This window comes from Sceloporus occidentalis, unplaced genomic scaffold (assembly GCF_023333645.1).
Source record: "Sceloporus occidentalis isolate IW3139 unplaced genomic scaffold, rSceOcc1.0.p SCAF_3, whole genome shotgun sequence".
In the NCBI taxonomy this organism is placed as follows: Eukaryota; Metazoa; Chordata; class Lepidosauria; order Squamata; family Phrynosomatidae; genus Sceloporus; species Sceloporus occidentalis.
The window spans coordinates 55,733,459-55,760,362 of NW_028316983.1; the positions used below are offsets into that span (position 1 = coordinate 55,733,459).

General features: G+C 39.2%; 1 protein-coding gene across 2 annotated transcripts in view; it reads right to left on the reverse strand.

Moving 5' to 3' along the window:
• Positions 1 to 26,904, reverse strand: part of LOC149315957 (ras association domain-containing protein 5-like) — a 131,786-nt gene that overhangs the window by 78,733 nt on the left and 26,149 nt on the right. For both annotated transcript variants that reach the window (XM_089514488.1, XM_089514489.1), the window contains exon 2: positions 8,162 to 8,283. In XM_089514488.1, the coding sequence (XP_089370614.1) occupies positions 8,162 to 8,283 (122 nt within the window). The remainder of the gene's footprint in view (positions 1 to 8,161; positions 8,284 to 26,904) is intronic.

The following is a 26,904-nucleotide window of genomic DNA, read 5'->3' on the forward strand; positions in this document are numbered from 1 at the left end:
ACTCTCACTTGCGACAGCTGGTGATTCTCATATCTTTGGGCAGTGAATCTGCTTCAGGCTTTCCTCTCAATTTTGAAACAGCTGTCCAAAGTGCTGGAACTATTTTAGAGAGTTCATCAATATGGACAGTTCCTTTAAAGACCAAAGTAAAACCATACGTGCACGTACTGCCCTACTGACATGGAAGCCATCTGCCACTACTAACTTCCTCTAGTGGATGGAGTCAAGCACTGTGACTCTGAGCAATTCCCACTTGTTGTTACACCCAAATGCAATCACCGCCATAATTGTTGAGTAAAGTAGAGTAGAGATGAAATATTTAATTAGGTTTAGAATTCTAAGTCCATCATCAGGTCTGATCTTATCATTCATTATTTACAACATCAGTGTTTCAAAACAACCACAGGCTCAGACCTACTTCTCCTCAGACTCTTCACTTTTCACAAGCTGATGCCTGCCTGATCAGATTAAGATCCTGAATTTGCATAGTATTTATAAAATGTCAATGGGATGCACACAGCAGAAAGATGTACCTATAAGATGTATCTACATGCCCTGATCATTGCTTGCCAAGCTACAACCACACCTGAGCTTTTCAACTCGAATCCTATCTGTAATCTTGTCCCTGAAACAACATTTTGCTGCAGTAAACACCATACCAACACACAAGATAGCTCTTACTGTCTCAAAGAGGGTTGGCAGCAGTGGAGTTTTCTGGAGCTGAGAGTGGGTGACTCACTAGGCTGAGTGGGGGAGTAAACCCTGAAATCCAGAGTCACAGTCCACTTATCACAAACAAAATTACCAGAATAGACAGAAGATCCTTTATACCCATACACTCTCAAGAGCAAGTATGAAATGACTATCTTGTAAACTAAATGTGAGCACCTGCTGAAAAATAATAACAGTCAATACATTCTTGACAACTTGGATTTACTGGGTAGCACATGTTTTCATGGAAATTATAATCAAAATATGAATTGACACATGGTGCTGGAATTATTTGGATACACTCTTAATGTTTAAAGCTAAGGGCATGCACTAAAATGAAGGATTAATAGACCTCTGTAGCACAGAGCAGGACATTGAAGGTATTCTGGACTCCAATCCCAGTCCTCTTTTCCAGAGACTCTATTGGTGCCGATTTCTGAGAGATGAAATTCAAAACATTTGGAGAGCCAAAGGTCCTCTACCTTTCTCTATGGGCTAACACAGTGGGCTAACGTGGCCTGCTTTCTAGATATAAGGTACTTCAGGATTGAGATTAACCTGTAGTCATATGCCTACTTATGTCCCCTATCTAACTGAGTAGTAATCATGAAGTGTCACACGACAAAAATATTTGAATTCTTAACGATAAATGTGGAATTTACACAACATGAAACAGCACAATTTCAGATCCTAAGACAAACAACATAAAGTGGTTGTTGTCCCCCCCCCCCCCCCATTTTTTCTTTGATTTTGCAAATGAGAAAATAGTGTTCCTATGCAGCCTTGAAGGCTGTCTGAAACACCTTGTCCCTGCTCAGTACCTTCCTCATTAAGGCATCTCAGCTACATTCATTTGCCTTTCAGCTCCCCCAAGTGCTGCTGCTGGGTAAAACAATGAGCTATCTTGCACAAAAGTTTCCTACCAGGACTCATTAGCATTGTGTATCAGCATCTGGGATTTAACTTTACAATGGATTACAACAGCTCTAAAATCTGAGTGAAAGACAATATGTTCTTCTTAGGGTTGTGTAATCAGGATTGACTTGAAAGCACCAAAACAAAACAAAAAACCCAAAACTCAAGCATACATAGGATTACATTCTAAAAGCCATATATGAGTGTTAAATGAGAAGAACTTGTTAACTTGGCTTTGGAACACAGTAACCTAGCTTTGGAACATAGTATATCAAATCTTAGATTTATATAACTAAGAAAACGGAATGTGTGAATTAGGCTAAACTACAAATCAGTGGCAGAGCACATGTCAGATTGTAAATCTGTGGCAGAACACATAATTTGTCTGTAGGAGGTCCCAGGTTAATCAGTAGCATTCCTAATTAGAAGGATCAGGTATTTTCCTGATATTCTAAAGAGCCAGATGCTACCAGTCAGAACAGGCAACATGTATAGTGTCCTATCCTATAATAACAGTAAATTCATGAGACTCGTTATGTAGTCACAGTGGCATGATGCACACGAGTGATTCATCAGCACGGTCAGGTAAACCTAAGGATTTTCAGAAGTACAAAAGGTTTTAAATGGGAGGCAAGCGATCTATAACAGCCCAATGAAGAATGAAGTATACTTTGTGGCTATAGAATGGCTTTGTAGATGCCAAAAATCTGCAAGAAAGGAAAATTGTATGAAGTGTCCTAGAAAGGTTATAGGTGGCTCCACCCCATACAGAAAGAATCTGCACTGCAATATTTTGTTATAGACTCCACCTATATGCCATATGTTCCAGTGCATGTTATTCAGAACATCTCTGTCCATGCACAGATACACACATCATAGATTTCTCTCTCTCTCTCTCTCTCTCTCTCTCACACACACACACACACACACACACACACACACACACACACACACACAAAGAGAGAGAGAGATTCATGTGTAAGAGATGAACAGGGAAAATGTCAAAAGACTAATAAAATTTGAATTTTGGGAGAATAAAAAGGTATGTTGTATCATTCTTCAATGGTTAGCATACACAACTGGATTATCCAATCAAACAAGACCTGTTGATGTGCTTTTCTCAGTATGGCACTTCCAGGATTGGATAAATTGATACTGAGTTCTACTATTTAAATTCTTTGCAGTGTTTGATTCCTGGCTTCAGCAGTGGGTTAACATCAATATTTTAACCTCCCAAATTAATATATATTTGCTGCATGTCAGGCTTTACACTTTTCCACTTTCTGCAGCATAATCTGATCAGACTGTTCAGACCATTTTTAGATGTAGCAGTACGGCAACAATGTCAGTATGGGAGAATTCATCTTTAGACAAGCGTTTCCTGAGGGAGAAGGCGCATTCAAGCATTTAGGTCAGGTTTCTTTACACGCAACCATACAATGACCTACCTAGCTACCTACCACTGAATCTACTGATTACCACTGGTTTTGTTCAGCGACTTGGAGTCAGGACCATAAACTGGGGACAAAAATGGAGAGAAAACATCCACATGAGTTTCATTCCCTTTCAGATGTACTTTAGAAATCTCATGTGCAATTGCAGTGATCTCAGAAACTGCAATTCTCAAAAGCTAATTTTTCCAGTATCCAGAGGACTTCCTTCTCAGAAGACACTATCCCATCCAAAAAATGACACCTTACACTTTGTGAATCTGAGACAATCCCTTTTCCATCGACAACCTCTTTGGTGGCTCGTCTTCTCTTTTTCACTATGTAAAGTTACTAGATTTTTCCCATATGACTAAAATTCATTAATCCCTATGTATGAACATTGTTCAAAGGAGTAGTGCAATGGAGAACCACAGATCAAAACATCTCTCTGGCCTCTCCTCTCAGAAGAGCAGGGATGGACTAGTACCTCATCCTATTAGTCGGCACTTGCCCTGTGTGCATATTTACTTTTTGGTGGGACAATATGGAACAAACTTAAAAATGAATTAAGAAGCTTAGTATCACACTTTATTTTTATTGAACTATGCCAGCCCTGGAAATTTACAATTTGTTCACATCAGAAGAGAATTGTGGAAAAGAGGCTGAAATGAAAGCCTACTTGGGATTTTGGGTACTTGTAACAGTGGAGTAGCATTTTAGCACTTTGTAGCATCTGCCAAAACTATGGTTTTTCTTTGTTTTTTTAGAAGGAAAACAATGAAATTTTATTTTGAAACAATAAAAAAAATCCAGCATGCAATAGAACAAAGTAACCAAAGAGGGAAAAAGGGAAAGAAAATTCACCCACCCATGCTTAGTACAGTCCGCCCTCCATATCCACAGATTCTTTATCCACAGATTCAACCATCCACAGCTTGAAAGTATTCAAATATATATATAAATTCTAAAAAGCAAACCTTGATTTTGCCATTTCATATAAAATATACCTTTTAACTTTCATTGTGTTTAATATGACTGAACATCCAAAACACATGGAAGGTATAAGTTCACCTTCCATAAACTCAACTGAAAAAACAACACAAAAAGATTCTTCTGTTTTAGTGTTTAAAGTTACCAGAGTGGTCTAGTGGTTTGAGCGCTGGACTACGACTCTGGGGCCTAACGTTTGATTCCCTGCTTGAGTGTAAAAACCCACTGGGTGCCTTTGGGCAAGTCAGGCTCTCTCAGCTTCATAGCTGGCTATGACAAACCCCCTCGGAAGAAACTTGCCAAGAAAACCCTATGATAGGTCCACCTTAGGGTCACCATAAGTCAAAAATGAGTAGGAGGTAGACAACAACAGCAGTAAACAGACACACACACAGGAAACAGCCATGAATAAAAGGGTTTAGAGTTCTCAACCTGAGTGTGTGACAACATAAAACATCAGTCTCTTCAAAGATATTGAATTGAAACCTCTTTTGCAAAAGGTTCAGCATTTCTTACAGGACAAGGAATCTTCTTCCCAACCAAGCCTACCTCAAAGTTGAGCAGAAGAAAATAAGAGGTCTCTACTTAACCCCAGGAAACAGAAAAGAAGCAGAATTTTCAAGGTCCACTTCTTTATTCTTCTGTTGACTTTATTGTTTCCTTCATTCCAATAAGACTGTTGTACTTTTAAATCCTTGCATCCGTGTTAAAAAAAGAGCCAGTGTAGTGTAATAGTTTGAGTGCTGGCTGAAGACTCAGCGCCATCAGGCCTGAAGAGGAAGAGCCCTCCCCTCCCTCCTCCCAGGCCAGAAGATGACAGTTGGAAGTAGGGAGGGGAGGGCTCCTCCTCTTCAGGCCCAATGGAGTTGGGCCTGTCCTTTCGCTCCCACTAAGGGCAAAAGAAGACAGTTGGAAGGAGGGAGGGGAGGGTTCTTCCTCTTCAGGCCTGATGGCATTGGGCCTGTCCTTTCACTCCCTCCCAGGCCAGAAGATGACCCAACTGTCTTCTGGCCTGGGAGGGAGTGAAAGAACAGGCCCAATGCCATCAGGCCCAGCCTCAATTAAGAAAAAGAGCCCTCCCTCCAGTCCATCTGCCTTGGTCCAGGCCTTAGAGGGAGAGAAGAATGCTGGACCTGATCCCCTCCCTCCCTCACCATTCCCTTCTCCTTTTGTGTCATATCTTTTTAGATTGTAAGCCTGAGGGCACGGAACTGTCTATTATCCCCTCTGTTGTATGCTTCCAGGATTCCCAGTGATTGGGCGGCATATAAATAAATCCTATTTTTTATTATTATTATTATTATTATTATTATTATGTATGATGGCTGCTTGTTCTTTTAGTTTTATAGCATGATTCAGAAAAGTAGCATTCTGCTACTTTTGCCACAAACTTGTAATATTTATGAAGTGATTCTTGATCTAGCAATCCCATACAACAGATGGGGTGCCATAGAATCATAGAGTTGGAAGAAACCACAAGGCCATCCAGTCCAACCCCCTGCCATGCAGGAAATCACAATCAAAGCATCCCCAACAGGTGGCCATCCAGCCTCTGTTTAAAGACCTCCAAGGAAGGATACTCCACCACTCTCTGAGGGAGTGTGTTCCTTTGTCCAACAGCTCTTACTGTAAGGCAGTTCCTCCTAATGTTGAGGTGGAATCTCTTTTCCTGTAGCTTGCATTCATTGTTCTGGTCTCTGGAGCAGCAGAAAACAAGCTTCCTCCATCCTCAATGTGCTAATCCCTTGAAAGTATCCCTTGAAATACTTAGGGGCCATTCAGACTACCTTTTACTCCCTCTCGCATCAGGCAGCTTTCTCTCTCTTTTTTTTTATTTTTTATTTCTGACAGAATATGCAAATGATTTTGGGGTGATACATATAGATAGAATATGTCTGCTTGTGCTACTTTCCCTTTCATTTGCTTGCTCCCGGAACGGCAGCCTCACTTTTACTTTTAATATTCAAATGCTACAATGCAAATGTTACAAATGTTTACTCTGCAAGAGGCTTTATTATTATTATTATTATTATTATTATTATTTTACTATTCGAATGCTACAATATAGATGGAATGTGTGTCTGCTTGTGCTACTTTCCCTTTCATTTGCTTGCTCCCGGAACGGCAGCCTCACTTTTACTTTTAATATTCAAATGCTACAATGCAAATGTTACAAATGTTTACTCTGCAAGAGGCTTTATTATTATTATTATTATTATTTTACTATTCGAATGCTACAATATAGATGGAATGTGTGTCGGCTTGTGCTACTTTCCCTTTCATTTGCTTGCTCCTGAAATGGCAGCCTCACTTTGCAAGAGGCTTTTTTATTTATTTATTTTTAATGCGAATGCTACAATGTGAATGTTACACCCATCCACTTGGCCAATTGCTGTAGGAAACGTCACCTTGACGAAAGCGGAACTGAATTTGACTGACAGCAGAGGAGCCTTCATTTTAAACCGGTTCCACAAATGTGAACTCGCCCTGAAAGAGCTGCAATGGCATTCAGGGGTAAATTATCCCAAATAAGGTAAATTTAGCGGGCACTTGCTTCCGGAGGGATTCAGGAGGGGGAGACCCAAATCTGCCCACTTCCATCCAGCGCAAATAGCTCAGTGGGAATGGGGCCCAAAACAGGGCTATCATATCATCCCACTCTTCTTATTTAGAGGGGGAGGACCAGGGGAGCATTCTCACGCAGGAATGCTCCACAGTGATCAAGAACAAAATCCACAAAATAAACCAGGGCCCCCAACTGAATAGAGAGCACCCAAGTGGAGGAAAACTCTCCTATTTGTCACCCTCTATGTGAAGAGGGTGATAGAACTAGGCATTGAGGTAGCAAGGCTAACGTGCTCCCTTCTTTCAATGTTGATTCAACACACTTACATGAATAAAGTGAAGGACCATTTTTATGGAATGAAAATTATGAAATACGGAAGGCTGCCTTAAAGTGAATCAGACCACAAGTCTATCAGGCTCATTATTATTTCCACAGAATTTAGATGCTCTTCAGATTCAGCCTAGAGTCCTTACTAGTTCTAGCTGAACATGCCAGGATTGGCATGTCCCAAAACTGAACCTGAGGCCTTTTGCATGCCATACAAAGTTTGTGTTCCACCACTAAACTACAATCCTTCCTTCATGCAGCATTTTTTTTAGTATTGTTGCATGGCATGACTTAGGGCTAAAGCACACTAGACCAGGAGGAGCTCTGCCAGATCAGACAAAAGGCCAAACTGGTCTAGTATCCTGCATTTCCTCACAGTGCTACAAAACATGCCTCACTCTGCTTTTGTGGTTTTCTTTTATGTGCAGACTTTGGTGATTATCTCCACAATGAATTTGTGGCCTGAAGCTGTGAAGAACCAGCATAGCCAGTATGTTTTGTCAATTCCCAACTGATTGCAACCAGTCAGGAAGCAAAGCCTTTTCCTTTGAAACAGATACACTCTTTCTGTTGTACCAATCACACAGTTTACTGAAACCTGAGTTGTTCTCCATTGCACTTCAGCCTTCAGATGGTGTATCACCTTTTCCCCAGAATCATTCCTGCTCTCTAATAAGTGAATCCACACTCACAGCCATCCTTTTTTTCTTGCTCTCTGTCTATCATATTGTTCCAGTCCTGAAGTAGAGATGGTTTATTAATCAATGCTTCTTTTCTGCAAACAGTTGTGGTAACAAAAACCTTATATGCATCAAAGTTAATCTTGTCAGTTTTCTTCAAGTGGCTTCTCCACTGTGGTCTAGCACCATGTACACTGCAACAGATCCCAACATATTCATGTTATTTAAGTGTGCGTGTCTAGATGCAGGCCTGCATACCTGTGTGAAGGCCACACACTAACACAGAAGAAGACCATGACTCACAAGCCACAAATGATCAAATGCTGAAGAAATGTAAAGCTGAGAAACAAATAAGGGAAGGCAGAAATCAGGCTTTCTTTACAAATTCTTAAATCATGCTGAAATGCCAGTGAAGAAAAGTACAACATTCTGTCAGCTCCTATCAATGAGCTTATCCTGCATTTCTGCTATCTCTTAACCTCCAGAAAACTCTGCAGCCCCACTCTGCTCTCTCAAGAAGATGAGGACACTAGAGTTCATACCTGGCTGTAGTTTTGTGTTAAGGTGTTTTCTGGAGAAGGTTTGTTGCAGGTCTTCCCTTCCTGCTGACTGCAATCCAGTTGGATGAGGTTTCTGCATTCCTGATGGCAGGTGTACTTACAATCTATAGAGGAAGCACAAATTGAACTAAAATTAAGACATGGGTTGGTAAGTATCAGGGTCTTTGAAAGCATGCATTTTGCAAAGACATACAAAAATACTGGAAAGGGACCTAGACAAGTGAAATACAACCAAGATCTCTACAGAATGAATTCTGTAGTGTCAGCAATCAGGTTTCCAAAAATCATATACATGGAAATGCAAAGAAAAACATCATTTCATGGTGTTGTCTTTAAAAACCACGAGTAAGTGAGGAAAGTATATATTTAAAATAACTTCTCACACACTTTTACCTAGTTATATGTACAGTGCATCCACTGTACCCAGGTGCACTATATGTGACTTTCATCTTACACTGAAGCTGTGTGGCAAAAGAATGAATGGCACGTGCATTCTGCTGCGCCGTGAGCATAACCCCCATTATATTCAAAGGGGCTTGAGCATATGCATTTTTTTGCCTTATGCGAGGGGTCATTTGTGCATGTCATTCATTCATTCTTTTGCAGCGCGGCTTCAGTGTAAGCTGAGCTGCATATAGTGCGCCCACGTATGGAGTGGCAGGATCCCCGCATAAGGTAAGGGTCTACTGCATTATTTAAAATGCAGTTATGGGCACATTCATAACTGTTATATGTGTAAATGTTTCGCCAATCATTTGGCTGCAAATTACCAAGAAGTAAACAATCTTCCACCTGCTTGCAGTTGTCTCTAGAAATAAAGCTCTCACAGAAATAATGATGTCAAGGCAAGCTAGGATAAACCAAAATGCATCTTCACCAGAGTTAAGCAACATGGTACTCTCCAGTTATTTGACTACGATTCCAATTATTCCTGGTCTTCAACAAGGACAGGAGCTTACAGGGGTCAGCAGTTCAAAATATCTGGAACTGTATAATTAGGGCTAATTGTGATGGAGATTCTGGTTTATACCTCTGGGTATCAATTTCTAGTAAAGTTGGCCCTCCATATTTGTGGCTTTGGCTTTTGCAGATTTGATTATTTGTGAATCTTTAGGTCCTCCTGTGCAACTCTGCTAGAGGTTTACCATAGAATTGCAGTGGCGGTCTTAGAGATTACTAAGGAAAACACTTCTCTGGGCATTTATAAGTCCTCCAGCATGATTCTATGGTCAATCTCTGGCAGATGTTACAACCACAAAATTGCACTGGAGGATTTAGAGATTCCTAGAGAGGTGTTCTCTCAGGTAAAAAAAAAAATAGTGGTTTTTTTTCTGGTGTGGTTTTTCCATTTTTGTAAGTGTTCTGTGCTTCTAACCTTAGTAAATATGGAAGGCCCACAGTATACCACAAGTGAAAGTTTGGCTTCATCCCCAAACACCTTATTGGTCATGTACCAATTATCTACTATGGTACTTTATGTACTGTATATATAGAACTACATAATTGCTTTCACAAAGACTATGACTCCATTGGTTCATAAACCAATCAGTTTGGTAAGGTAGAAAGCAATAGGAAGAGAGGAAGATTGCATTCCAGATAGATAGACTCAATCAAGGAAGACATAAGGAGTTTATTGCACTGCCCTTTTGCATCCTTCCCTCCTGAGCTAGGTGTGGGATGAAAACATTTAAACATGGATTTCATGGCACGCCTCCATGCCAAGGCAGGAGGCATCCCATACCTGATTATGGATGGCATCCTGTACCTGATCCAGACTTCTCCCACACTTTGCAAAGAACGGGAAAATACAGTTCTTTCAAAAAATGCAGGAGAAATCTGGATTGGGTATGGAATGCCATGTTCAGGTACAAGATGCCTCCTGCCTGGGTATGGAGACATGTGATAAAATCTGTGTTTAAAAGTTTTCATCCTGGACCTAGCTCAGGAGGGAAGGATGGAAAAGGGCAGTGCGATAAACTCCTTAGTCTATAAGACCAGAGCAGGGCTGTTGATGATAGGGTGATTTGGAAGTCTCTCATTCATGGAGTCACTATAAGCTGGAGTCAGCTTGACAGCAATTAACAACATCACAAAAAGCCTTGGCAATAATTTGTCTTGCACGTCTCATGGAAGATGCTGCCTAATCTTTCTACTGAAGAGATAAGAATATCTTAAAAGCTTGAATACGATGCTGTGTCTTTTTGGTTTGCTTAATGAAGAGAGTTTATGTGTACTGTATTGTATTTTTATAGTTGCTACTTTTATATTCTACCTTTCTTTCAAGGAGTTCAAAGAAACATACACTGTCCTCATCTCCATTTTTAGCATTACAAAAATTGTGTAAGGCACGCAGGCCTGTGAGACATTGGTTTTTAATAACAACAACAACAACAACAACATTTATTTCTATCCCACCTCTCCAATAAGATTAAGGTGGTTTACAAAAATAATAAAACTCATACAGTATAAAAATAGATCCCACTATCCCCTCCTTCCTTACCCCAACAACATAATAATTCTAACATAACAACAATAAAATATAATTTAAATTATTAAAACAATTATTAAAACAATCAGAGACAGGGGACAGGATATCTTAGCTTAATCAGTAGAATAGTCCATATCAGCGGAGTGACCAAGTATTCAGGGAAGGCCTGTTGGAAGAGATTCATCTTGATAGCCTTTTAAAAGCCATTAAGATTAGCAATATGTCTCTTCCGACAGGCCATTCCATAATTTTTTGGGCAAACACTTCCTCAGTCCACATGCTAGATGAGGGATTGAGGAAACTGTAGTCCAAAAAGTAACTTTTACAGACTCTGAATAGAGATTATGCTGAAAGATAGTGTTGGTACATCCAGCAAGCTTCATAGCCACTTGGAAATCTGACCCAGGATTTCCCCTGCCCCAGTTCAATTTTTTAACCACTACAATGTCAAGATCTGAATCAGATAAAGTTCCTACCATGCTTATTAGTGATTTAGGTTTGGCTGTTTGGTTTCATGTTATTGGATGATGGGGTATGTTATGCTGGTGGTGCCATGTGGAAAGAAACAGTTATAAATCCTGGAGATGGCTAATTGGCAGATATGAAGAGGAGGTAATAGGCACTGAGAACTGTATGGATAGTTCCATGGGAATTCCTGGTACAAGAGAAAACAATGCGACTCTGTGAAAAAGGAAACGTTTTGCTTTTATGACAAATGGGGTTTGACTGCGCTAACAGGTTTGAATTGCTTTGTGGTTTTATTATACTGTGTGATCGAATTGCCTCAGTCCTAACAATATTGTCATGCTGTGAACTGCTTTGGTTTCAGAATAACGCTTGCTGTTTTATCTGAAGTTTTGGGTTCCCGAGTCAAAGACCGGCAGTGCATGGCATACATGTTGCAAGCTCTCAGTTATAAAGCATTATTGGGAAGGAGAAAATGCCATCACTTACAAGCTGTGGTGTGGGCAAGCTCTTGGGACAACAGCACTCATCAGTAAAATGGGGAGCCAAGAAATTAGAGTAATTCACTGCATTGCTTCTATCGTCCATTTTCAGATTAATTACCCAGCAATGAAGCCCTGAAAGGCCCCACTGCATAATTCCCACCATGACTGGAACTGTGCCAAACTTGCTAGCCACAACAGATTTCTTAGCACATCATAGCGCCTCTGCTAAGATACAGCATCCAGCATTATAATGTCCAGGGGCTCAGCTGCCTTCCTGATATCATCAAAATTCATGACTGCAGAAATAAAACATTATTCCTTTTATGCTAAAAGGCTGGGCTAGGGAGTTGAATGGCCCATAGATGTGGAATGCACTGTTAGGAGGGAGGAAAGAAATCAATAAACCAAAAAGCCTGCAAAGCACTGTAATTAAAAATGAAAATGTAAAAGGCAGCTGGCTGCAGTATAGGCAGGCCATTAAACAATGCTTTCATGGGAATAGCAAGCAAGTCCTCTCACGCACAAGTGATAACTTGGAGAGGAAGAAAAGTGGTAATTCTTTCATGTTACTGCTGCAGGTAATAGAAAATCTCTTAGAATGCTCTGCATAGAGTGCTTTCTCTTTATATATATACACACAACATTTTATAAAGAGGAAAAAGCTAATGGATTTTTTTCTCACCTAACATGATTATTTAAACAACATTTACACACACACTGCATAACATACTACTATAGGATTATTTCTGTAGGAATAAGATGACAAGCCAGGGCTGTAATTCTGAGCACACTCACTAGGAAATCTGCCCCAGTGAGCTCAGCAGAATTTAGTTCCATGCAGAAGTGCCAAAGCTCAAGCTATTACACACTTTCGACCATTAGAGGAGCACAAGTGTTTATCAGAGAACAAAGAGGGAAGAGGTGTACATTCTCTTGCCAATTCAATTTTGTGTCCCATTACCATCCTCAACAAGGCATATATCCATATCTTATTTCAATTACTGTATTTTCTGGCGTATAAGACTACTTTTTAACCCAGGAAAATCTTCTCAAAAGTCAGGGGTCATCTTATACGCCGGGTGCTGTCTTATAGGGCTGAAACTTCCGAGCCGGACTGGAGAATCTGCAGTCGCCGCATATGGTGAGGGAGCTCAAAAATGGCCGCAGCCACATACCCTACGTATGTGGTGACCATGTGAAAGCAGCAAGGGCAGCGCTGTGCAAGTACAGTAGAAGAAAATCTTGGAGACAGGGAGGGCTGGGTAGGCAGGGAGAGCTGACCAATCCAAGCAGGCTTTGTATACAACAAGTTTTCCTGCTAAGTACCTGCATGTCATAAGCATTTGAATAAAAATTACCATATTGAAATGAAATCTGATGTTGTTGTTTTTAAATTTGGTGTGTGTTGGAAGAGGGGTAGCCTTATACGGCGAGTATATCCCAAACTCTATATTTAACTGAAAAGGTTGGGAGGTCGTCTTATACACCCAGTCGTCTTATATGCCGGAAAACACGGTATATTTTGTTTAGAATGTAATACACTATAGGGCTTACAATTCATTCAGTATTTAGCACTTCTATACTGTTATCAATGTGCACAGCATTTTCGAGAGTAACATCAGCGAAAAGGATAAAACAAAACACTTCACATGGAATAGCCAAAGTTTAAACACCTTTCCTTGTAACCAGTTTACTCTTAAGCACTTTTCCCTAGTTTGGACTCCTTTCACTCACTGTATCATTTGTATGTTGTTGTTTTTTAAATTGTTAGCTACCTTGAGTACCATTTTTAATATATATGTTTGATGAAGATTTGACTTTAAGAAATTGACTTCCCTGAATACCATTTACAATCACTAAACTAAAATTATGGGAAGAAAGATTCTGGGATGGACATCTGTGTCCTAAGATTAATGTTCTTATTGTAGAGGGTTTGTTTTAAATATGCAGCTAACTTCCACCGTTTACTTGGAATTCAAAACATCAGTGCTGAATTATTATTATAACCAAGCATAACGACCCTTCCATAATTTATTTGATGAGTTAATCCTCCTGCATGTAGATTTGTAAACACTGGAGACAAAACAAATGCTGTATGACAGAGAAGTTTTCCTAGAAGCTGCAGCAGCTGCAATTAACTCATATTCAGTCCGAAATGTACAGTCAAAACATACACAACATGAATATGTGTGAATGCCTTGACATGAAAGCCCTCTTTCCCATGATATAAAGTAGTGTCCTGGATCCCAGTACAGGGATTTGGACAGGGAGATGAAAATATGCTTTGAATCTTTGCTCCACCTGGGTTTTCAGCTCCATCTGTAATTTTAAATAAAACGAAACTACAGGTACCATTACGCAAGTTATTACACAAGTGAAACAAAACCATCAAATGTCCTCTTAACTGCTGAAAATCAATAGTTTGTTGCTTTCCTCACCTTCCTCTTACTTACATTTTCTGACTGCTGGGCCACCTTTATTTTTAGAAGGTGAATTTCATTTCAAACATTCATGTGAACACTTAGATATTTTTGTCTGCAAGCTTAGAAAAAACTATAATAGTACTAGCTGCTCTGCAATTCCAGAATCTGGCTACCCTTCATCCTTGGGAGTTAACTTTATAAATCCTGTCTCATCTTATAATATTTCTCCTTCCCCTTCCACACTCCATGAAATATATTAAGAGGTGAATTGGTGCAATAGAAGGGAGGGGATTGTGAGATTTATTTTATTATATTGTATGGATTTTACTGTTGTAAGCCCCCTCAATCATATTGGAGAGGTGGGGTAGAAATAAATTATTATTATTATTATTATTATTATTATTATTATTATTTTACACTCAGCATTTCATAACAACTGGAGAAAAATAAGAGAGAGAGAGAGAGAGAATGGAGAGAACAAAGATGATATTGGAGCAATATGGAAATGAAAAGTAAATGTGACAAGATTGTACCTTACCTGATCTATATGCTGGGTACTTTTACAAATTGCCTACATGGAAATTCCAAACTGGAGTTACATTACAAAGGAGGCCCAGAGAAAATGAAGCTTAATTATAATGTATTCAAGACGGGTGACCAAAGGCCTCAGTGTCTCAATCCACCTTTCCTGATATTTCTCAAATAGCCACAATCCCTTCCCTGTGACACTATTGTTTTGGAGCTTCTTTGCTTTTTTATGAGGTCCCATCAAGGCTTAGCTACTGGCTATAAGAGCATGAAATTAAAATCTGGTGGTGGTGGGTTGATTCCACCATTTTTCTTTTGGTCCCACTGAAACATGGCCTCTGAAAACATCTCTTAAGTGAATTCAGCCTCCATGCTAAAAGAGATTCCCCACTTTTGTTGGATGGAACAGGAGAGAAGAGGAAACTGCCATAGGCCAGTCAGAAGGCATACTATGACACATACAGGGCTCCACATCATTGTGATCTACTACCACATCCTCTTTAACTACTCAGACTGCAGTCCCATTCACACTTACATGACTGAATTCAGTAGACCTTAGTTCTAAAGAAATGAGCATTGGAGAGGGATGTCAGTGCTTCAGAGCAATCTTCAGTAAATAGCAGGTTGGCCCCTCAGCCTAGCCAAACAACCTACAACTGTAAATCTGACCAATATGACAATTTTTGTTTAACTGTTGTATCAATAATACTGTTTTCAACTCAGCCAAATACCACAGATGTCATTGAACCTTTAAATAGGTGGAAAAAATGGAGGGGAAAGGAAAACCAAACAACCCTATCCAGTATTTGGATACCTTCCAGAATGCAAAATATTTATTGTACTTTGCATCTCCTGCCACACTAAATCTCCATAATGTAGCAAAGCACTATATCATGACAGAGGCTTCAAAAGAGAGAGACAGTAATGACAATTCTATTTGGAGTGTACTCAGAAATTCATGTTAGTGCTTGGACTACAAAGCAGTTAAATGTGCAGCTGCAAAGCCACAGAACCAAAACAAAAAACTGGAAGCATTTTATTTAAAACCTCAGATATGAACAGCAATGGACAGATTTCCAACCCAAGGAGACAATCCTTTCACTGCCATCAGGTGGTGAAAAGGATTAAAATTTTGCCTTTCATAAGATGCAGAGCTTATCAAAAGAATCTGTTGAGTAGAAATTTTCTTAATGTTAATGGTCCCTCTAATAGAAGGGTATTCTCCCTGGAATCCATAATGATTAAATTGAGACTGTCATACATTGGCCACATCATGTGAAGGCATGATTCATTAGAAAAGACAATGATGCTGGGAAAGGTAAAGGGCAGTAGAAAGAGAGGAAGACCATGCACTGGATGGATGGACACAATCGGGGGGGAGGGGGGGGACAAGCCTGCACCTGAAGGAGCTGAGAAGAATAGTAGAGGATAGGGAAACTTGGAGATGTTGCCATGAGCTAATGTTGACTTGAGTTTACTACCCAATTGCTCATCCCACTTTCAGCAGCACTGTTAAAAGGGACAGTGTACACACATGTGGTCATGATGATGCAATCACACAAGCCAAATTTTATCAATATTCGGGTTTCTCAAGAGTGTTCATGTTAAATGGCCATCAAGAAAAGGTTTGTGTATCCTTCCATTTTCTTTATCGTTACCACTTTCACATTCACACACACACAAGAAACCAAGATATTGTTGTGGCATGAGCTTTCAAGTCAAGTCGGCCTATGAGGGAGTTCACCAGGCAGGCCCAGCTCCATCAGGGCTAGCCTAAAGAAGAAGAGCCCTCCCTCCAGTCCATCTGCCTTGGTCCAGGCCTCAGAGGGAGAGAAGAATGCTGGACCTGATGCCCCTCGGCCCACCATTCCCTTCTCCTTTTGTGTCGTGTCTTTTTAGATTGTAAGCCTGAGGGCAGGGAACTGTCTATTATCCCTTCTGTTGTAAGCTGCCTGGATTCCCAGTGATTGGGCAGCATATAAATAATAATAATAATTGAATTATGATGGCTCTAAGGCAAACCTGTTGTGGAGCTTTCTTGGCAAGGTTTGTTCAGAGGAGGCTTGCCATTGCCTTCCTCCCCTGAGGCTGAGAGCATGTGACTTGCCCAAGGTCACCTAAGGCCAATTACTTTTGTTTCTAAAGTGGGCCCCTGGCATCTGTTGGGGTTTGGTTCCAGGACCACCTGTGGATGCCAAAATTTGTGGATGCTCAAATCTCATTAAATACAATGATGTAGTAAAACTGTGTCCCTTCTGTAAAATGGCAAAATCAAGGTTTGGGTTTTTTTTTTTAAATTTATATACTTTTAAAATATTTTCATGCTGTGGATGGTTGAATCTGTGGATAAGGGACCCATGGATACTGAGGGCCAACTGTATTTACTTAGTAAATAGGCACCAAAAGAAAAGAGGGCATTAGAAACGTAGCTCTGAAACTAAGAACTTGGTATGGCGCAACTGCCAGCAAATTCCCATAATAAGCAAGGATTGAATATTTCCCACATTTGTCCTGAAAACCGTTAACTCCACACAGCTGTGTTAAGCAAGCAATTCAGGAAATAAATGTGAAGCAGGGATGCAGAACTCCTGCAGGGCAAAGGCATTAGCATCCTCAAGAGGGGAGGAGAGGCAATTCATCATTTAACATTTATCCAGCATGAGATGCTTATCATATTTCTATTTAGGGTGATTTTGTTTAAATATGCCACAGGGCAAGTACAACATGATCTTTCATTTAAATGAAGAAAAATCTGAAATAAAGGAGGAGGGAACACCAAATATGATAATATAGTAGTTGCACACAGGCATCTCTAACAGTAAGAGCTGCCATTTAATAAAGGAGGCTTTCCAAAAATTTGCAGGGTGGTCACAGAATAAACTCTGCCTGCTGACAGAAAAGGCGATATAGGAGACCAAGGTACCCTTCTGAATACTGCCTGGCTTAAACAAGGTTGGATTTTCCCCACATTAATTTTTTGTCATACTGCAGTGAAGGAGTAACTTGTAAAAGAAGCAGAATGGATTGGGGAAAAAGACTTTGTACAAAAGTAGCCATCGTAAGTGGACAGTTCTCACATTGGAGGGATGTAGAAATGGGGTGCCTAATGTGGTGTATTGGAACTGGTGCCTTTTCACTTGTCCATAAATTATTCAGAATTAGGAGCAAGCACTGAAATGCCAGGTTTGCTGACAAACCTGACATTATTCAAGTGCATAAACCAAAGAGTTCAGAAGGATCTACTACAACTTCCACAAGCCACCCACTCACTCACTCCCCACAGCCAGCATGCATAATAACTATGGTGGTTAAGGGATTTTGGAAACTGTGCCTCATGTCTGTTAAAGCAGCAAATGTCAGGAATAAAGTGGGATATGCACATTATAGTCTGCTGCATGTTCAGTCCAGAATCATTTTAACAAGTCTGCCCCACATAACAAGATGTTTCAAGTTCACACTGGCTGAGGTGGCTAGAAGATGTAGAGAAAGGGATTTAGTGTAATGCATGGAAAATCATTCCACCTCTGCATTCACATAAAACTTTCTTCATTCTCGTCTTCTCTATCTCTTTCTCTTTCATCATCTATAATGCATGTAAGACATATGAACATTCACAAACCATTTACTCAAGATTTATGGGATTCCTATTACCAGCTGCCTTTGCAAAGCCTGGTATTTCTCTACTGGGTTTTGTTTTTTCCATCCAGGAAGGAATCAAGATTAGGGAGGAATAAAACTTCCTCTGTCATTTTCACCACAGAAACAATCCTGTGTGTTTGTGATAGTTTTGTGTTGAACTAAATATATAATTTTCTATAGGTGGGATCTTCCAGTTGATTAGTTTACACTTTATTTTCAATCCTAGAGCTCCATATTCATTTTAAAGCTACAGAGACCATTTTGATTATGTGTGGACACTTCCTTTTCTAAACAAAACAAAACAAAACCAGAGACTATTTTGAGATGAGGAAGAAGAAATGATTTCATTATGATTCCCTATTTGAAGCCCTTAACAGCTTGACAGCACTCACATTAGTTCCAAATGCAAAGCCCTCTATAGAGCAGGATTTGCTGATTAATTAAATTACATGTCAATTTGTGTATTAATTCGGATTGTTGCACTTACAGTTTTTCAGTTGTATTTCTAGAAAGGGAACTCTAGGTTTCCTGATATGTATTAGAATGTTACTACCAATGTAAAGTGAAGCATTTGCATTTTCCAGAAACAAAACAGAATAGAAGAGATAAGCACCATATAGTGGTTTTAGCTGTAACTAAGGTGGAAAACCCCACAAGAACTAGAGTTGAAGGGGACTACAATAGTAATTTAATCCAACCTCCAACATACAGGAATACACAACTAAAGCACTCCTGAAAAATTCCCATCCAACCTGTTACCCAAAGAAAGGTGGGGGGACTGGGGAAGTTTCCCACCAACTGTGTTAGCTTCTCTTTAAATGTTGGAGAAATTAGCGTAAGCTTTGCATGATGTTGGGTAACTGTTTGCACCTGTGTATATCAGTACTAATGTGAGAGAACTCCAGGTCTAGGTGAATTAAGGAGTTTTATTTAGAAATATACAAGAGTGCAATCTAACATACAATAGTAATTCAGACCTAACAAAAATATAATAATGGAAATTGGATAGCCAACTTTCAGGAGTGTAGAGGGGTGACAATTACCTGTGTGAAAAGTATACCATGGAAAGCAGGAGTGACTCAGACTGGGGTCTGAGTGTGACACAGGGAGTGAAAGAATCTCTCTGTCCACACAAGGAGCTAGGTTTTGAGACCAATATTTATATACAAGATCCTAGTCTCAAAGGGTGTGCTGTCTTGCAAGGTAACAAAGACCTGATGGTCTTCTCATGAATCAACAATGGGATTCTGGACTAGATGATTACTTTAACTTTGGGTTACAAAAACAGCTATTGGATTAGGATAACCCCAGGGTGAAGGCATAGGAAAGTTAGCTGGAGATATGTCAGGGGGTAGGTAGGAAACACTGTCTTATTAACTTTGGTGCAATGAGAACTCCTTTGTCTCTTGGTGCAAGAGGAAATGCTAAGGACCTGGGGTAAGGAAGGAGTGAATGGTACACCCATTTAGCATTATCTAGACCTTCCACATCTCCTTGGGTCTGCACTCCTTTCTCAGGGGAAATCCACCTGGTGTTCCGAATGTTTTCATGCTGGCTCCAGATATGAAATATGAAAATATGGAGGCCCCAAATACAATGAGGGGTATACAAAGTGTACTAAAAAAACACCTCTGTTTAAAGATCTCCAGAGATAGTGAGTCCATAATATTCTGAGGCAATCCAATCCATTGTCGAACAGCAATTCCAATTAAAAAAAAGTTGTTCCTAATGCTTAGGTAGAATCTCTTTTCTTGTAATTTGAATCCACCAGTTCATGTTATATTCTCTGGAGCAGTACAAAACTGTTAAGGAAAAAGCAACATGGGATATACAGTGTAAGAAATAAAACATGTATGTGAGAGTCAGGATGACTCAGCAGAAGCAATTAGAAGCCACACAGGTGTAAAAGGTAATGTAATTAACAAGTCCTAAATGCCAAGGACAGAAATGCAAAGTGGATAATTGAACACACCTGAGAATTGTTAAGTGGACAAGGTGAGATGATGAAATCATTAATTGTGGGATGAACCCAGAGAACCAATGAAAATGGATGTACACGCCCACTGGGTGGAAACTGACAAGAGTGGGTGGTGTTTTCCAATGACTATAATAATTGCTATGAATCCCAATGTATTGTGTGGGTAGTAGTAGTGAGGAGTATTGGAGTTGTGTTGGATAGTTTTGGAGCTGTATATAGTAGAATAAAGTAGATCTTTTATATAAGACTACTGAGTTGTCTGGTGTCTTGGGTGAAGATACAAGAGCCAGCTGGATCCTGAAGAAGTGTGAAGACTTCTGTGGAAGCAAGAGTGAGAAGGCTTGGAGAGTTTGTCAGGGTCTTCAGCCTATTCTCTGTAACTCTGCTGCTTTAGAGCAAAGCTTTAACCGCTGGCCAAAACTGGTCAGCGCTGGTGCGTAACAAGGTGGTGAGTTTGAGCCAGAGGTGAAGAGCTACAACTCCCATCATCCCTGACAAGCTGACTCCATCTTCTATATGACATCCCTTTAGATATGTAAAGATAACTATCAAGTCACCACTTAGTCTTCTCAAAGCTAAACCTGTTAAACATAAAAAATTGCTTGAATAGTTTCAGCACCAGCACAGGAGCGGGAGCAGATGGTTCAAAATCTGGCACTTCTCCAGATGTGCTGGACTACTCAGCCTGAGATCCTTCCCCTCTCCCTGAGTGCTGCAGAAGAGGGACCCTATGAGCCATCTTTGTTGCTGTAAAAATATAGAGTCCAGCAGTTCTTCAAAGATTACAGTTTACTTTATCAGATGCACAAAAATGTTAATCTGAATATCTGGCATATACACAGCATACACAATTGGAAATGCACTGCAGACACTGAAGAGGTCACAGAGAAAGTAAAGTGCCAATATCTTTAAACACTAGTCACAAAACTGATAACATAAGCAACCTGGTAGTGGGGAAGCCAATTAATGCATGTAGTTTTATCCTGATCCAAGCCTCTGGAACTACACAACATATTAATTAATTAATTAATTAATTAGTGATTCAGGTGCTATTGGAACCTGTTGTTCAAACATTCTTAATACAATTTCAGACTAAACATGCATGTTCCTGTGTGTTCTAACTTTGCTGCTGAAAAATGCTGTCATTTTCTTTCTCTTCAGGTATTTCCCATTAATATGAATAATTGACGGCGGGAGAGAAATGCAAATTTGGCAAAGCAACCCATGTGTTAAATTAATTTTTGAGACAGTGTTAAGAACTGTAAAGACTCAATGGAAAACAGGAGGTGATGCACTCTGGGATTAAAACTCATCACATCTGCTTAATATCTGTATTATAAATGCAACCACCACCCACCCACCATGATGACAATTATGATGATGACGATAACAACAACAACGATTTTCACAGTCTGGGCTTCAAGGGGCTTAGAAAAGTTAAAAACAGGTAAGCTAAAATCCACATCACACAGAAGTTAAGAATACATAATAAAAGTATCAATAGAATTATAAGCTGTTAAAAGAACAGCCATTAAAAAAAACCCACGAAAAACAACCAATATAGACCAATAAGCACATTATGGAAGGCCCCTTCCTCTAAATCATCAATCCTAAAAGACTTGCTGAAATTTTTAAAAATTGAAATTTATAAAATATGTACAACAGAGAGAGGGAGATACAATGGCAATAGGTTTTAGTAGTCCATATTAAAATAGATAAAGGTAAGAACTGTATGTTAGGTGAAAGCTAAGATTACAGTTTGTAGATCAGAAATAAAAGTAGACTTTTCCTAATGGCTTAGTCTTATATGATAAGACAAAATGTGGAAGGTTCAGTTTATTTAGGATCGATAAGAGATCACATAAAATCTAAAAAAAATCCTGCTCATAATGTGTCTAAAAGTACTCCGAAATGTAATTAAAAATTAAAAAAATATTATTTATTATATTACTGCCACATTGTTCCCACTTTTTATATTTCTTTTGAAATGTAACTTTGTTACAGCCTTGTTGAAGTCCCCAAAAGTAACACGTTATGGCTAATTATATTGTTTGTAATTAATGACTTCCAAACTCTTCAACAAACACATCTAAGTAACATTTCAATCAATATGTCAAACATAGATATCTGTTGTTTACCTAATTTAGATTGCCTTTGGAGTTGGATTTTTGTCAGTCGCTTAGGTCCCCAACACTCTCTCTGTTAACTTTCTTTGCCCTGTTAACATGCTATCAGTTCTTCCTGTTTTCCAGTGCTAGCAACTAGGGTTTTAATTTTCTATTTATTTACAAGTCCAAAAATCATAGCAGGGCCTTAACATTTTCTTTAAAAAAACTGTCTGTGACCATGTTTACTGCCATGAGGAATTTCTTTGTAGGGTTTAGAGTAACACTCTTGTGATCACTATCACCTTCTGAACAGGCATAATCACTTCAGCGACTTGTTGAAAATGCTAATTTTAGAAACTCAGCACAAGCTTTAGGACAAAGCTGCATGCCATGGCCCTGAAAGAACTGCCAGAAGGGAGAGACATTCCCTAAGAACTAGAAGCAAAGTAGATGTCTGTGTATTTACTTATTGGGCGGCCGGTGTGTGTGTGCATGTGCATGTGTGTCAAATAAGGCTCCAACAAAGTTACATTTCACAAGTCACATTACAGGTGAGAGCAAAATTAATTTACTGAATACAATGAGTAATAGTTACTTAGAAAAACTATTTCAATTGGCAATTCTAGAAGCATTTTGACAAGTATTGTCCATGTTTTGCCATCATCTTAATCAGCTGAAGCTTTTTGCCTTCCCTCCATAAAAGCATCCTGTATGTATTAATTTTGATTTTCTTGCCTTAATACAGCATCTTACATTTACTCCTGAGGAAATTAATTTTAGTTTAGTTTAAACCCAGCTCTACAAAATCAATTAAATGTGCATAAACCGACTGTTTAATAATCTGTTCTAGAACCTTACTGGGTATTGCTATCAACCTGACTGGTCAGTATCTGCTTGTGTTGGGTTCTCTTTCTTCCCCTTCTTGAAGATGGGAACAACATCCTCCAGTCTGCTGGGACCTCTCTTATTCACCAAGAATTCTCAGAAGGCTCTGAGATTATATTTGCATATTCCTTTAGCACCCTTTGTCACAGTACGTGTATCTGATGGGATACAATATTTCACTGATTTTCTTCTTGAAGGAAGTAATTAGTATTTAGGAATTTCAGTCATTTTCTTCCCACTGCACAGAGGTCTTCAAAAACCATCCAGTTCTTGAAGACTATTTGCAATTCAGGGCTCATTTCTGCATAAAATGCTCACACAGTTGTTATGCGAATAGAACAGCATTTTCTGCACAAGAATCAGCAGAAAATAACATTTTGAGTAGAGTAAGTTCTGAAGTGTGAAGATTCCCATCAGTCCAGGATTCCTCTCATTAGGGTTTCTCAACACTAAATATATATGTATATATTTTTCAACCACATTTTCAAAAATTTCTTCCATCCCTATTTATCTGGCCCTGGAGATCTGAGTTCATGTAGAATAGGTAGGTACTGCCTCTTAACTACAAAGAGCCAGTGCACTAACAAAGTCAAAGGAATGGTTGAACTTCCACATATTGAAATGCATCTTCTATCAACCCTCACCATTAGCTATGCTATCAAAGGCTAATGAGCATTGCAAATACATTTTCCATTGATGGATTAGCCCAAGGACACTATACTGTCTGAGGGAATCTGGGTCTTTAGTGTTGTGGTATTGCAATATGAATCCACCATACACAATGTCAGCAGTTCTTTCACATTCTGAAAACAGCAAGACATAGGTCTAATTTTCAGTGTTGGAAGTGGAAACAAAGCCTTTATCAACCCCATTATAAATGAAAACATGGCTTCTAGGTATTGGCAACTCCGTATATTCAAAAACTAACACTCATTGGGCTAAGATAACCCAACAGGAAAACTGACAACACAACTTCTAAAGATGTGTCACCCATATTGACATGTGACATGTAAAACACTGAAGTAATATACTAAAGCATCCTTTACCACAAAAACAACAAAATGTTCCTGGCTTGCAAAAACGAGGATGGAGGGAGCCATTCTTTAGTTGGAAATTAGCCAAATTGCTGCCAAATGACAGGTATCATCAAGCAGAAGCTCAAAGAAGGATAAATGCTTTGTTCAATCATAGGGCAAAACAATTTTTCCAGTACTTATGAGCACATAAAATCTGAGATTATTGGTAAAAATTCTACTAAAATGTACCAGCTGGATACCTCTAGAGCACAGCTACCCTGCTGATTTCAGCTATGCTATCCATGCCTGATTGATTTTTTAAAAAATCTATAACTCTATCTCATATTCAGAAGTAAAAAAAAATGAGCAAGGAAATGATTGCTGAATAATTCTTGGCCTATTTGAGAGAATAAATGAGTTCCCATTTCATGCACTCAACAGCTAAGCATAGTTTTCTTGAAAGTCATAGGGTATTCATAAAGATATTATGGTCAAAGCACTGTGTGGCTACTTCACTTAAGAAGATGGAAGAAAATGGGCCAGAAAGAAGTCAATATGAATTCTGAAATATAAAGTTACACCATTTTAAAATATTTAGAACTGTATATATCCATTATCCTTAACTTTATCTCTCCAAAGTCTCTATTTCTCCCTTCCAGGAGCTGACTGACTTGAAAAGTCACAGAGAAACAACTTCTATTACTCTTAATCTCTAATTCCCTGGCAATCACAATTGTTTGGTTTTTTTTTGGGGGGGGGTGTTTTGTATTGAAGCTTCAGAAAACTGAAAGTAGAGTTCTGAAGTTAAGGTGACCTTCTCCAAGCAGAAATTACTGATGAGAACTAGAAATTAAGGCTGGCTGTTCCAAGAAAGAAAGAAAGAAAGAAAGAAAGAGGACATTCCTTAAGAAAAGCACATTATTGCACTTGAAAATCTAGCATTTCAATCCAGATTTTCATCCGAAATGCCTTATTAAAGAGAACACTTTTATTACAGTTCACAAAAGCAGTAACTGAGTCAGGTAATGTATCAGTGTAGCAATAACTAACCAGGCAGTATATTACTATTACATACCAACAGTGAGATGTAATAAAGAAGTTCTGTAGCTTTTTGATAATAATCACAATGAACGGACTAGATAATACTATAGGCTCAAAATTAAGGTATAACACAGCAACTAAGACACATGGTACTGGGGACTTCATTTTTAAAAATTTGCCTGAAAATTGCTAATGTTCAGGTTACTAGTCATACTGTTTCCTATGAATGCTGCAAAGCAGCTTTGTACAACTCTCTTAATCCACTTAACCAAGAGCAACCACTCCATATTTTTCATTTTTTTTTTTACTGGAATCTGTACATACATTTACCAGAATGACTGCAACCTACCTTTTGCCAGAAAGATCTCCCTGCTGGACCTCTTCAGTTGGAAGTGAAGACCCTCAGACCACGATTTAGACTTCGGGAAATGCCCAAAGAGCTTGCATATTCTCTTTGTTAGTAACCCAAAGCAAGCCGCAGATTCTGCTTTCCCTTCTGTCATTCTTCTAACAGAAGATCAATAGCTTTTTCAGCAAAAGCAAGCAGGCTCAAATACAGTCCTCAAATGCAGGATGTTATTGAAAGCAGAAAATACAGTATTACTTGCAACTTATTTATGTTGCAAAATTGAAGTATATATTTATCATTTGTTGGCAACTCCGTTTTTTCTTTGACTTAAACAGACACAGAAAGATCAGAAAAGCACAGACACCACAGCCCAGAAACTTCCAGGGCTGCCTCTGTAACTCATGGAAAACTTTCTATTTCTGGGGCTTTTTGTTTGATAAGATAAAGCAACCTGACGGAAGAGGCTACAGTCAAGAGAGAGACCAGAAGCCATCTCTTTCTCTGTGAAGCCTCCTTCCAACAACCTTAGCTCTCAAGTTCTTATTTTCTGCCAGCAACTTGATTTAAGTTAAGATTTTACACACTATTAAACCCATAATCTTAAGAGGTTAGGTGCCTAATTCATCCATTTGCCTGGATATCAATACATTTGTTCCTCAACATTTGGGGATTTGAGTTTTGCAGATTTGATTATTTACAGTTTTGATTAATATGTTCTCTCTAGGATCGCTGAATGGCAGATTTTTCAGTGGACTGAGCTAGAAGGGAGTAACATACCCTATTAATGGGCAGGGACTGGAGTTCAGGTCCCCCTAGCATACAAATATTACCTTTTGGACTATTCTACTATTCTCATTGTGGAGATTGTAGTTGAAAAATGTAATTTCTCTAGCACTATTTCTGTCTAGTCCTATATGATATACCACAAAACCCTTGTCTACTATCTAGTTCCAGAACAAAGAATATAAATTTAATTTCTAATTTATAAAGGGAAGAAAAGGCTAATTCTCGTGGAAACCCGTTTATTTCACCATAGGCTCAGGGAGACTACAGCTCACTTTTTCAATAGCATGTGAAGAAATGAACTGTAGCCCACCAAATCAAAGCATATGTTGAAATAAACTGACTAGCCTTAGTCACCATTAAGTCAGAAATGATTTGAAGGGGCACTGTCACAACCAAGACTTAAATATGCTTTAAAGGCTACTTCTTTTTAAAACAGCAGTCTCTCTGGAAATTGAGGGGCTATGCAGACCGCCCCTAAGGGGTGGCCTACAGCCACCTCCAGCTGCACCAGATTGGGGCCACGGCAACCACAGC